Source organism: Trachurus trachurus (assembly GCF_905171665.1).
Source record: "Trachurus trachurus genome assembly, chromosome: 13".
Taxonomy (NCBI): domain Eukaryota; kingdom Metazoa; phylum Chordata; class Actinopteri; order Carangiformes; family Carangidae; genus Trachurus; species Trachurus trachurus.
Window position 1 is genome coordinate 15,666,217 of NC_139892.1, and position 13,542 is coordinate 15,679,758.

General features: G+C 42.0%; 2 protein-coding genes across 3 annotated transcripts in view; one reads left to right on the forward strand and one right to left on the reverse strand.

The window, feature by feature from the left end:
• LOC310996015 (clathrin heavy chain 1-like) overlaps window positions 1–8,646 on the forward strand; it is a 29,001-nt gene extending 20,355 nt beyond the window's left edge. The window contains exons 24-33 of one of the 2 annotated variants that reach the window (XM_083985269.1): window positions 43–150; window positions 440–607; window positions 705–854; window positions 944–1,075; window positions 1,317–1,427; window positions 1,636–1,806; window positions 1,978–2,199; window positions 3,414–3,434; window positions 6,908–6,983; window positions 7,097–8,646. In XM_083985269.1, coding sequence (XP_083841395.1) covers window positions 43–150; window positions 440–607; window positions 705–854; window positions 944–1,075; window positions 1,317–1,427; window positions 1,636–1,806; window positions 1,978–2,199; window positions 3,414–3,434; window positions 6,908–6,983; window positions 7,097–7,227 — 1,290 coding nt within the window. In that variant the 3' untranslated portion in view covers window positions 7,228–8,646. The remainder of the gene's footprint in view (window positions 1–42; window positions 151–439; window positions 608–704; window positions 855–943; window positions 1,076–1,316; window positions 1,428–1,635; window positions 1,807–1,977; window positions 2,200–3,413; window positions 3,435–6,907; window positions 6,984–7,096) is intronic. The other variant, XM_083985270.1, reaches the window with a different exon arrangement.
• A 316-nt stretch (window positions 8,647–8,962) lies between these two features.
• On the reverse strand, window positions 8,963–12,804 carry cfap45 (cilia and flagella associated protein 45; the record flags this gene model as incomplete). The annotated part of the gene is made up of 12 exons (XM_083985618.1): window positions 8,963–9,049; window positions 9,151–9,375; window positions 9,503–9,696; window positions 9,801–9,914; window positions 10,062–10,208; window positions 10,305–10,434; window positions 10,535–10,713; window positions 10,826–10,996; window positions 11,326–11,473; window positions 11,595–11,653; window positions 12,569–12,679; window positions 12,796–12,804. 12 exons carry the CDS (start codon window positions 12,802–12,804, stop codon window positions 8,983–8,985), a joined length of 1,554 nt encoding a protein of 517 aa, XP_083841744.1. The 3' UTR covers window positions 8,963–8,982.
• Between the last annotated feature and the right edge of the window lie 738 nt (window positions 12,805–13,542).

Sequence of the window (13,542 nt, forward strand, 5' to 3'; positions counted from 1 at the left end):
CGTAAGATGAGACGCATTTAATTTGATTGTCTGCTCTTCCAGGTGTGTTTTGCATGTGTAGATGGGAAGGAGTTCCGCCTCGCCCAGATGTGCGGTCTGCATATTGTCGTCCATGCCGATGAACTGGAGGAGCTCATCAACTACTATCAGGTACATGGTGTAAACTGGTCCAATGCTGAATTAACATGTCACTCTTGAAATCAATGTGAATTGTACCTGTAAACTTTCAGGAATAAAATGTATAGTGTACAGAACAGTCGGAAGTAAAATGAAACTTTACTTTGAATGGACAAATAGAGTAATATTTTATGAAAGATTTTATTCAAAACAATTCCTTGGTAAAGGAAGACAAAGACCTCTATGTGCAGTGAAATGATGTGCTCTATTATGTATTTAGTTTTAAGGACTGTTAAGATTAAAATGTGTCTGCTTTCTCCAGGACCGTGGTTACTTTGAGGAGCTGATCACTATGCTGGAGGCGGCTCTCGGGCTGGAGCGTGCACACATGGGTATGTTCACCGAGCTGGCCATCCTATACTCCAAATTCAAACCCCAGAAGATGAGGGAGCACCTGGAGCTCTTCTGGTCTCGCGTTAACATTCCAAAGGTAGGCGAGGAAAACAACAGCAACATCTTGAAGCCAAGCCAGTTTATCATCAACTTAATATAACGTGAAACAATGTATGTGTGTGTTTGTGTTTCAGGTTCTCAGGGCTGCAGAGCAGGCTCACCTGTGGGGAGAGCTAGTGTTCCTCTACGACAAGTATGAGGAGTATGACAATGCTATAATCACTATGATGAGCCATCCAGCTGATGCCTGGAAGGAAGGCCAGTTCAAAGACATTGTTACCAAGGTGAAAAGGAAAAGCTGATGCAAAATTAGTGATGCTAGTTTTTACTCTGCCAAAATTCAAGCTCATGTATTGTATTTTTGTCATTTCAGGTGGCTAACGTGGAGCTGTACTACAAAGCCGTCCACTTTTATCTGGAATTCAAACCATTGTTACTGAATGACCTGCTCATCGTTCTGTCTCCAAGACTGGACCACACACGCGCTGTCAACTTCTTCAGCAAGGTTCTGTGCCATTATTGGTTGTTAAAATATAAAAAAATATAATATATTATTTACAAATGATTATAACCTGTCTCCAAAGGAAATGCTCATATGGATCTCTCATGTAAAGTGATCAGGGACTTTACACTTGAAGTAGTTTGTAACAACGAGAAAAGAAATGTAGGCACTGAAAGTGATGAAAATGGACATGAATGTATTTTTTGTAATGTAATTTTTTTTTTTTTTATTATTATTATTTTAGGTGAAACAGCTGCCTCTGGTGAAACCTTACTTGAGGTCTGTCCAGAATCACAACAACAAGTCAGTGAATGAGGCACTGAACAACCTCTTCATCATTGAGGAAGACTATGCGGTAAGATATGATAATATTTCCCAGATTTTATGATAATGGACATAGAGATTCATCTGTTTTGAAAATCCAGTGCAGCACATGAAATAAGCCTGAATTCTTAAGTTTATCTGAACGTTTCCCAACAGGGTTAGAGGTTTTGCTGGGTTGCATTTTTAGCTGTCTTTTATAATCAAATCTCTTTCTCTCTCTCTCTCTCTCTCTCTTCCAGGCACTGCGCACTTCCATCGATGCCTACGACAACTTTGACAACATCTCCCTGGCCCAGGGCCTGGAGAAACACGAGCTTATTGAGTTTAGGAGGATCGCAGCCTACCTTTTCAAGGGCAACAACCGCTGGAAGCAGAGTGTGGAGCTCTGCAAGAAGGACAAGCTCTACAAGGTCCACAGCCACTAAAAACAATAACTTTCAGTAGTCCCTCCAAGTAATATAAATCACAGCGTCACATTTCACTCCAGAAACCCACTTAATACACTGAAATGAAAAACAGCAGATGCCATCACTTTCCATAAGTCAGTTTGTACAACTGTGATTGTGCTCTCCCGTCTACAGGACGCCATGCAGTACGCATCAGAGTCCAAAGACATAGAGCTGGCAGAGGAACTTCTGGCTTGGTTCCTGAACGAGGACAAGAAGGAGTGTTTTGCCACCTGCCTATTCACCTGCTACGACCTGCTGCGGCCTGACGTGGTGCTGGAAACCGCCTGGCGACACAACATCATGGACTTCTCCATGCCATACTTCATCCAGGTCATGAGAGAGTATCTGTCTAAGGTGGGTCGGCCGGAGGTAATCGCTGTGTCCCAGTCTGTCAGGACAAAGACGATGGCTTTGTGAGGTCTCTTAGGCAAGAAAAGCGAATTTAGACATCTGATAGTGAACTGTTCCAAATGATAAGGTCGCAGTCAAAGACGGCAGTTAGAAGGTAGATGGACAAGATAACTTACATGGTCACTGATGTTTCTTTTTCTCTTTTTGTTAGGTGTTAAGACTTGTGACATAGTATTTGCAAACCTGTGTGGTGAGACCCACACTAAAGAAACTAAATATTAAACTGAACCTTTAAACACTTTTCTCTGTAATTGGCATCTAGCCTTCCCACTCATTATCTCATTACAACAAAAACACCAGTTGGTACTTAAAAAAGTGGTTGCAAATACTATTCAACTATAGGCAGTGTCACACAGTTAAGCCCAGACAGTATTATACATGAAGTCCCCCCATCACTGCCTATTCTTTCCTCCGTCCATTGCTCATCTTCCTATGCCTCTGTCAGTCATGTGCCATCACTGGTGTTTTCCTTTTTGTTTGGATTTCCATCCATTCAAGCTACTTTTCCATACAAATGTGCTCCAGAGGAGATTCATAACTGCTGTGTCGCTCGTCATGCCATTTATATCTGTTACATGGCAACAAAAAATATGACGCCGCTATTATTGAGTGAAGCATTTGTTAAAAAAATGTTGCATTTATTTGCCAAACTTGGAATGCCAAGTTGGTGTATTTTTACGACATCAAAATACTTCAGTTTGTCATATAAACTCTTACACAAAAATACATTTTCATGATTGTAGCAAGCCAATCACATGGATACTTGAAACAGGTTAAAAACTAAGAATCATTTTTCTATTTTAGTACATACAGTCAATTGTTTCCCTAAGGCTCTGTGCTGCATAATAACAGTTTTTAATATTTAGTAGCTCTTGTTCAAGTGTTTAAACTTACTCTAGTCGCTATTCAACAGTATTTATACTTTATTTTTTACGCTGTTGTCAGCAATAAGTTGGAATCCACCATGTCAGTGTAATCTCAAGTCTGCATTTGTATCAAAAGTGGCGTTATTACCCGCATCTCTCTCTCAGGATTTTTGTGTTTCTTTAAGTGACAAGTCCTCTGTTTGCTCTTTTCTCTCTGTCAATTTCTATTTTGGGAGACTTCCATTTGTTTTTTTTCCCTCCTTAAGTTGCCTCTCTGAATTTCCTTTCCAGGTTGATGCGATAAAGGAAAAGGTGAAAGTCGAATCCATTTTCTAATCATTCTTTTTGACCCCTCTTCCCCTGTCCTGTAGCCTGTAGTTTGGAGGAGTAAAATTAGCAGAAACTGCATGACCCCTCTCCCCCCCCCATGTCACTGCTGCTTCTGATTGTAAACTCCACATCTCCACTAGACCACCCACCAACCCACAGGATTCCAGAGTGGGGCTCTTCATGCCAGTCCCTAGGGGCTCTGCTAGGTTTGCTGGTGTCAGTGACGGCTTTTGGTTTGACTTGAGACAAAAAAATGATGTGTCAAGTGTTAAAAAGCTGTTTTTCCAATGCATTTAAAATCTTACAGATGTATAACTTTGTGGCATTGTGTCTTAAGCGTAACTGACAGAATTCACCTATTGAGAAGTCATGTGTTAAAGATCATGTGTTGGCATGTGTCTGTCAGGTTTTCAGAATTTTCTCTCTACTTGTCAACTCTGAGCCTTACTAAAGCTGGTCAGCACTAGCTCAAGAACCATGCATTGTTCTTTTCTACTTTTAAATGTGTTGGATTAAAGCTCAGACTCAGACTGGCAGCTGCAGGCTTTGGAAACACCACCTAAAATTAGGTTACAGCTAATCTTTCTTTTTAAGTCTCCCTTAAACCTGTAATATCCTTTTTGGCCACTTGGGGGCAGCAGAAAACGTAACATTAAACATAACCTGACACGTTACCACTTTTTAAGATGATATGAGAGGACCTAGAGTTTAAAACAGCCCCCTGCTGTGGCCGACAGTGACAAACTGAGAGCAATGAGAGTGAATCAAAACATTTAAGCTGCAACCAGAAGGCAAAGACGACAAGTTTAAAAATGTTATAAAACTCCACAGAAGTGAGGGAAACTGCACTGGATGATAATTCAAGGCACTGCTGTGTCTTCTTCGACCTGTTTACATGAGGTGTGCCCAATCACAGTCTTTATCCTCAAACGCACTGAGCCATCCACTTAAACCAGCATGCCCAGCAGCAGCTCTCCATGGGCGTGTGTGAAGAGTGCCACTCTGGATGACTACCTCACCTACCTGCTGTGGTCAGGTCCTTTTCTCACAGACTTGTAGAAGAACTCTAATGATAAACTGTCTGGTAACACTGCTCAGCTGCAGTCTGCTGCTGACCACCATCCTTAGTTGGTTAAGTATCATCCAATTCAATACTTTTATTGTCACTGTACAAGTTACAGGTGCAACAAAATCAAACGATACTTATCTGTCCAATGAGAATAAAGGTATTGAATCATTTTTGAGAAGCGCATGTTAGACCCTGTAGGCACTGTAAAGGGAGTTTCAAGGCATATGGCGTTGATACTTTGTGAATATATCTTTACATCAGGAAGGAGTGGGAGCATGTTTCTGTATTCGGACAATGGTGCAATAGCATAGACTGCAGCTAAGTGTAAAACCTAATTTCAGCAATAAATGCACCAATGAGGCATAATTTTGAATGAAGCATTCCTTCAGAGACCTTTCTATTTTTTTTCCTTGTCTGTCTGTACGACTGAATTTTTCTTAATGCCATAAAACACAGTAGCATTTAGTAGACAGTAGCATTACAAGAGCATGGGCTTTTCTTTTTCTTTTTAAAGCATATGTCGTTGATAGTGTAAAGTGTGGTCTCTTCACTTGACAAACAATTTCAGTGTGTAAGAGCAATTAATCTGTAGTCTGGGTTTGTTCTTTGGGGGAAAAATACACAACATGTAGAACGACAAGCATGCCTTTCCCCTCCCTTGGTAGCATCAGCAGCACTCAGGCCAGGCTAGGAGACATCGTTTTTTGGCTGTGCCTGCTTCTGGAAACCTTGAACTGGCTGAACAAAACCATCCCCTCCACCCTCTTTGACACTCCCTCCACTATGGCTCTCTGCTTCTCTTTCTCTCTTCCTTTCTGTCTGTCTGTCTGTTCTTCCTTTCTTTCTCATGCACTCTTCAAGAAGAAAATGACTAAACTGCCGCTTCAGCATGTCTCTCAACCCTTCTCTTCTCAAACCAAACAACAGCCTGTCTTTTATTGAAAACAGCCTGCTTAACCAGACTGACTGACTGTACTAGGAAACTAGACAGTATGTAGAGAATTGAACCTAAAACCACCGTAAGAGAAAAGCTATCCTGCTGCATCACTTAGCTTTGTCCTTCACTGATTTCACCAGTATTTTAGGCTGCAAACTGTCGGAGCTGAGGGTAATATCTGAAGCTTCTCGCTGGCTGCTTAATTCTCTCAATTGTTTGTAGCTTTGTCTTTCGTCCTCTCCCCCCGTCACTATCTGCCTCTGAGCTGCTGAGCCTAAAGTTAAACATCTAAGAAAATACAGGACGTTTTAGCTAGTTAATTCTTCTGTTAATTGGTGCACTGAACATACTCCACAAAGTTTTGGTGTCTGGTTTGAAAAAGAAAACTCAAATATTTAGTCCTACCTGCAATTATTTTTGATAATTTTATATCCCAGTAAAAGACATGGCCACAAAGTAAGAACATAAGAGAAATGGCAAATCTTTAGATTTTAGACAATTGATTAGAAAGGGAACCCGTGACCGGCATTAATTTCTACAGATTTTATGAATGAATAAATCAAATTTATTTAGAGAGTAGCCCTATTTTCAACATTAATGTGCACTTCCTTGTTTTTCAAATAAATGCACTAATTTCTTATCCCCTCTAAACCCTCAATAGACAACAAAAAGCTTTAGATGATCTTTAGAATGAGCTTTTGTCAGTACACCACCTGACCCATGACGACAGCATACACTCAGGCACATGAAGCATGTTTCAGTTTTACTTTGTATACTGTAAGTCCCCCATGTTAAACACAACTACCACTACTTTTATGACATCACCCTTTCATAATCCAGTCGTCACCTCTGTTAGGTTCACAATATTAAAAATTACTAGCAAAGCTTATGGTCTGCCTCTCCGTTCACCAACTTAAACAACAAGGAGCATTTTGAAACTGTGCAAATAGATGGACGGACTAACGGGTTAACGCATAAATGTTGGGCTTGCTGAGTGTATTTTTTACTGGTGAGAGGTTGGTTCTCTACATACTACTTAGACATGTTTAGAGCAGATGATTTAGGTGGCTGGATGGTGGGACCATTGTTACCCAGTAGTTGTTTGTTTCGTCTCCCCTCCTAATCCTTAATACTTCTACAAACAAGTGGATGTCTATCTAGGCTGCTGTAGCCAAGCTTGATTAGAGTAGCCAGTAGCTCTCTAGTTGTATGTACTCATTTAGCCAACACATTAGTAAGGTCTGCCTCCTGCGGCCTGATTCTTTTATTTAAATCTGGACTGTATTCGTCTTCGCCTGTCAGGAATGGTCCCATCCGTCAGCCAGTGAAATAACCGAGAGGTCAGTTTTTTTTTACAAACGCGGCGCCTCAGCCCTTGCTCTTCAAGAGCCCCATCGCCCGCTGCGTGACTGACGTCTGACGAAATCCCCGATGTTGTGTTTCCCACAGGTGGACAAACTCGAAGCCTCTGAGTCCCTGAGGAAACAGGAGGAGCAGGCCACAGAGTCCCAACCCATTGTTTACGGTAAAAACGTCAACACACATCATCATTGGTGTAATAATGAGAATATTTATTTTTTTAACAATGACCCCCGGCCGTGCTCATTTTAACAAGTCGTTTTGATGTTTCTGTTAAAGGCACACCCCAGCTCATGCTCACAGCCGGGCCCAACGTGGCTGTGCCTCCCCAGCAGGCCTACGGCTACGGCTACACGGCAGCACCAGGCTACGCCCCGCCGCCACAGCCCAGCTTTGGTTACGGCATGTGAACACCCAACAGCCCCCACAACGACTCGACCTGACACCTTCCTTCTATCTGTCCTTCTCTCTTTGTGTTCCTCACCAGCTTCCCATGGTCTTCTACTCACAACAGGGGCCACAAGCAAGCAACAGCCCACTCTGGTTTCGAGTACTATTTTTTTATTATGTTGTCCTGTTACAAGAGAAAACATTTAACTGCATTGAAGGACTTTTATTTGTATTGTTTGAAAAGAAATTGGACCACATGTTTCTTTGTTTTTCACATTCCATATTTATGACTACTTATTTAGAATTTTTTGTGTTCATGTTATTGTCATGTTTCTTTTTTTATTATTGGTTTATGGTTTGTGCAGAAGTGGACTTGCTAAAGCTCAGCAATGAACCTTTGAAGTAGGTGGAGGAGCATTGGATTTTGCACTCGTGAAGAAATTAATGTAGAGAAGCTCTTACTTTTTGATGTACTGAACATGTGAACAGCTTACATTGTCTCGTTTGTCTGTATAATGCATTTCATCATTGTATATTGAGGAAAAAAAGGTTACATATAATATTTGAACATATATTGCCATTTCAATGGCTATAGCTAGCAACACTAAGTAATGATAGTATATTCTGCACAGGCGTGTAGCTTTATGGAGTTTTAAATGCATACAGACGTATGTCACTGTGTGAATGAGGGTGTGAGTGTGTATGTGTGTGTGCGTGAGTGAGTGTGTGTGAGATAGAATGTGACCTGATGGTCTAAATAAGAATTTTAACCCCTTCTCCGCCTGTACTGGGCGATCCAATCCACCCTCTTAGATGTTAGCTCTCCTTCATTGGCTCCATGTATTTAGGTGACCTCTTGTGCCGTGTACAGTGCTTGTGTGAGACTGTATCTGTGTATGTGCAAGGACGGGACCACGGCAACCAAACCCCAGGGCCCTTAACCCCTCAACCGTACCGTGTGTGTGTGTGTGTATTTACTCTGAACCCTCCTCGTGCTGAGGTCCGTGTATGCCAGGTGTTGTGGTGTTTCCCTCGGTCACCATTACGTTTTTTTGGCGTGTACAGATGTGAACATGACGAATTGAAAACTTTTAGATGGAGACCCCACCCATCTGTCCTCCACTCACTCCCCCTGTCCTGTTTTCCTCCTGCGTTAATGCTTAGCAGCAAGAACAAACAAGGAGGCAGAAGAAGACAGGCTGGTGGAACCATTGGTGTCCTAATGACAGCTCAACTAGATCCATGAACACTCCTGTAGGTTGTGTGTTTAGATGGTTATGATGAAGAAATTAGATCTCAGTACATCCAGTTCTTTGTTAAGAATGGTCTGAAATAAGAGCCTGTATTTACCTTGATGTACTTAACTCCCTTACATGCTTTAAGCTGTGTGTGTAAAGTGTCATCTTAACCCTAACATAAGTTGAATTCCTTTCTGTTGTCATGCATATTAATAATAAAAGGGGATCTGTCATTGGTAAGTGGAAGAATATGACAAAACTGAAAGGGAAATACTAGCCTAAATAAAACCTAAAAATTGTACCCAGTCTCAAGTGGAGTCAGTTTGTGAGAGGGAGTGAAATGTTTCAAAAGGTAAGGCTTTTATTTTGTGAGTTTCCACACAAAGCGTAGACACAATGAGCCATGTTATTAGCCACTGAAATGTATACAGTCACAATCTAAGGAAATAACATGTCTACATTACTACTTAAAATTGTGTGTAAAGCTGATGGAGATGACGGGTGAGGGCCTGGCACCCTTAAGCTCCAGCTGAGGACTCATGAAGAGCTGGCCCTGGCCTTCCTCTCCACTTGGCTGCAGTATTTTTCAGGTAGTCCTATGGCCCTGCACATTGACAAACACAACAGGGTTACACAGATTGTTCACAATACAGAAATGTTCCATTTCCAACTCCAAGAGAGGCCTGATAATCCGCTGCTGCTTACTTGAGCTCCTTCAGTTTCTTCTCTTTGATCTCATCGAGGCGCTGACGTCTCTGCCGAGCTTCGTCCATCAGCCTGTCGGCCTCCTTGAAGACCTCTTTGCGGCGGGCGGCGGCCAAGAGCTCGCGCTCCTTCACCTGGCGTCGGATGGCCTCGGAGTGACGTAGAGCCTTCTGGCGCTGCTTCGTCTCTTCCTCCATCTGTTTGGTTATTGCTTCCTTTTGCACCCTGTGTGTAGACAGGTGGAGGTAGCGGGTAAAATGAATATTAATAACCTGCGATACCTGAATGTGAAACATAAAACAAATATTAGTGTGGGAATACTATTAGGAATTTGTAACACAAAAAATCTTACTTGAGCACCCTCTCAAACTCAGCTTTCTCTCGTCCTGCCTCGATTGACAGGAAGTGTTCTTTGCACTGAACCTGCTCCAGGCGAGCGGCCGTCAACATCGCCTCCTCTTGGGCTTTCTTTATAGCCAACTCTTTCTCTTTTCTCCTCCACTCTCTGTCCATACTCTCCTGGTTCCTGCGAGCTCGGAGTTCATCCTTTAAAATGAAAACCCAGATGACAAGATGGAGGACAATCAAATACATAGGATCTGGTTTGGGGGACATGTACTTTTCAAATAAGAGTGTTTTTTATTTCTGACCTGCTCCGCCTTGTAATCTTTTGCTTTTTCCTGACGGGCCCTCAGCCTGGCGATCTCCAGTTCTTTGTCCTTTTTGATTCTCCTCTGCTCCGCTTCGTACTCTGCCTCACGTTCCTGCAGAAATGAAGGAATAAGAACCCTGAAAAAACAACTTACTTGCTGGGATAACTACTAGTGATGATATAAATAAAAAACGCAAAATGCATATGAAAACTGACATTTGCTGAACTGAAAGCTGAGATTACATGTTTGGCATCTAACCATTTTTTTCTTAACGTATTCCATGTTTCTCATGTCAGCCAGCTTCTCCTCCTCTTTCCTCTGCTCCTTGGCCCGCAGGATCTCGTTGTTGATCCGCATGACCTCCTCCAGCAGACGCTGCTGCTCCTCCCTCTTCTTCTCCAGGCTCTGGAGGAAGACAAACCCGTCAGAGAAGAAACAAGACTCCAGGCCAGAGCATCAAGTATGTGGTTGCATATCTCTGTTAAACCTTTGCCTCCGCACCTTGAGGTCTTCCATGTTCATTTTCTCCTGCTTTTCTCGTGTCTGCTGTTTCTCCAGCTCTTTCATCTCGTCCTCCAGTTGCTTTTCCTCCAGGCGTTGCTTGATTTGGCCACAAATTTGCTGCATGCCACTGGAATATAAAACAAGAGCACGTAACACACACACCCTCTTTGTTGGGGGCCCAATTAAATTTCCTCTCCACATAGTCCAGAGTTCAGATTCCTTATTACCTGATCCTCTGCCTTTTCTGATGATCCTCAATCTGCTCCATAGTCTCCAAGGCCTTGCGACGATCCACCTCCATCATGGTGTCCAGACGCTTCTCCTCCTCCGTCAGCTCTGTCTGGATCTGCTTCCTCTCCTGGATCTGGGCGTCTCGAGTGGCTTGGCACTGAGCGCCCAGAATCAGCTGAGGGATCCCACCAACACACACACACATTTAACACATCTGTTGATGTTCAGATACACTTTAATATTAAAACAGTTTTCCCAGTGACTGACAGTTTCTGTGACCAGTCTACCTGGTTGAGCTTTTTGATCTCTTCCTCTTGCTCCAGCTTCATGGCGTTGGCCCGCTCCACCAGACGCTGTGTTCGTTCCTGGGCTTCTAGCTCTAGGTCAGTCAGTGCGAGGTTCCCTTCATGGGCCAGGTCCGCCTCGTAGATTTCACGCTTCTTTTCATCTGCAGCTTTCTGGATAAGGAGTGGGGAAAATAAGTATTTGATCCCCGGCTGATTTTTTGCCATTATTTCACTTCACAAATGTAAATTAATTTATAACCTTTATATGATGATACTATTTCTGGATTTTTTGTTGATGTTCTGTCTCTCTCTGTTAAAATAAGCTTACCATGAAAAACTATAGGCCGTCCATTTCTTTGTGAGGGAGCAAACTTACAAAATCAGCAGAGGATCAAATCATTATTTTCCCTACTGTATTTTTTTGAAGTATGACAGTCTAATTGTCTTTGTTTAAGTTGTTTAAGTTCAGGACTATTGCACTGGAGTTTGGTGTTTCCTACCATTTCCTCATCTTTCTTCCTGTAATACGCCTCCTTCAAGGCAAACCTCTTCTCCCTGGTGAGGAAGTGGGTGGATGTCGAGGTGATCCGCTTAAGCTCAGCCGGTGAAAGAACGACGGCTTCTCCTGAAGGATCTTTCCAGGGGACCCTGACACAAAATAGGAGGTGGTGGGGATTGGTTGTTAAATGTTATTTTGGGGTCTCCACACACACACACACACACACACACACACACACACACACACACACTGATGAGAGTGGTTGCCTACTTGAGATTGCGAATGAGGTCTTTTGTGATGATTTGAATGGTCTTTCCATCTTGGTCCTTCTGGAAGGTTAAGTGCAGATTTGCAGATAATTAGAAACATATCGTATAGAATGCATTTCAGCAAAGCAAAACTAGCAAAGGATTTTCCTGGCAGTAGTGAAGCTTGCAATAGATGTGCCTTTGTCCCAGCTGACTTAGCCAATACTTTCTGGTCATGCTCGAAGCTAACATCTTCTGGAAGAGCTTTTTCAAGATCATGTCAGAGGTTCTAGGTGTAGCTATCACTCCCTGTCCGCTCATTGCTATTTTTGCATTTCCCTCAAATTATTCAGAATTCAGTAAGCAGACATTAAATGTTTTAGCATTTGCCTCTCTGATTGTCTGCAGGCGTATCCTTCTACACTGGAAGTTGCCTAAACCCCCAGCAGAACAATCTTGGCAGAGTCAGACTGACCTAATGTCATTTCTTAAATTAGAAAAAATCTAATTTTCACTCCGAGGGTCAACTGAGAAATTCTATACTACATGGCAGCCTCTTATCTCATATTTTGATAATGTAGCTACAACTCCTGCGGTGTGGGAGTGAACAACACATTCTGTTTTTCTGTCCAGATGTGCTCTTACATCAATATGAATATACAAATGTAAGGTTGGTGGTTGATGAGATATTCTGTTTGAAAAGGGAAGACCAACTGGGGTGGGGGGTATAATGTTTTGTATGTTTTCTACTTGTTTGTTTGTTTGTATGTTTGTTTATTTGAAAATAATAATATAAACAGATTTATAAAAAAAATAAATAAAAAAAATTAGAAACACATCACAAACACACTTGGAGCTTACCTGCACCCACACCCTTGCACTTACACATTACAAATCATTCTAAAGTTATAAGAAAGCACATCCACAATTGCTATTTCATCATGTAGGATAGGTCAGATGTCATATAAAACAGTACGGTATATTACAGTCACTCACCGGTTTTCGACTTCCAAACAGGGTCTCCTCCACCTCAGAGGTGGGGGCCCGGGTGACATACCTTTGGGCAGAGGGCCTGTCCCTCAAGGTGGCAGAGGAAGATGCCATTCTCTGTAGCGATAAAACAGTTTCTATCAGCTACAGCAAAAACAATAACTAAGCAGCTCTCTATACATGCAATGTGGCATTACATAGTATGACACTTTATATTATAACCTGAAACTTACCATGGCCATCTCGGGTTACTGGAGTCAGTGGAGGTGAAGAGGTCAAACACAAGCTAAATCAGCTAAATGCTAACTTTACTTGTTTGGTGTCCTAATAACGTAATAGAGATGTTTTGTTATGAATGTATTTATCTACCGTTAACTGCTGCTCGTGAACGTGGCTCCAAGCTAGCGTTATATTTGTGTTTGAGGACTTGGGTATTGTTTGTTGTCTGTTGCCATGGGGACATACATGAGGAGGAAGAGGAGGAGTTCCTGTCGTTGCTTTTTTTTTATATATATATAATTTTAGAGAGTATATAATAGAGAATAATTGAAACATTACTCCTAAATTAAATAAGATAAAACAAAACAAAATCAAATCAAATCAAATAAAAACGTGCTTGTTAGTGGGCGGGGCCGGTTAATCCACGTGATGCGGAAACGTCACAATTGCTGCTCTTCTCTGCTCCATAGTGAAAACATGAGGCAAAGTTATTGTGCGAAAAAGTCCAACAACAGAGACCAGGAAGATGATCAACCCTCACTCACAGGGAGGACATGAGGTAGCTGCTTCTGTCACGCTAATGACCACTGTTTATGAGCAATACAACGATGCATACTCCACAGTTTATTCACTTAACTATCTATCTACTGTGAATCACAGTACTTTACTCGAACTTGAACTTACTTACTTACTTGAACTTTACTAAGATGAATGTTTTTTGTTTTTTTTATTGTTTCCTTGTTCATTCCACTTTCTGTTTG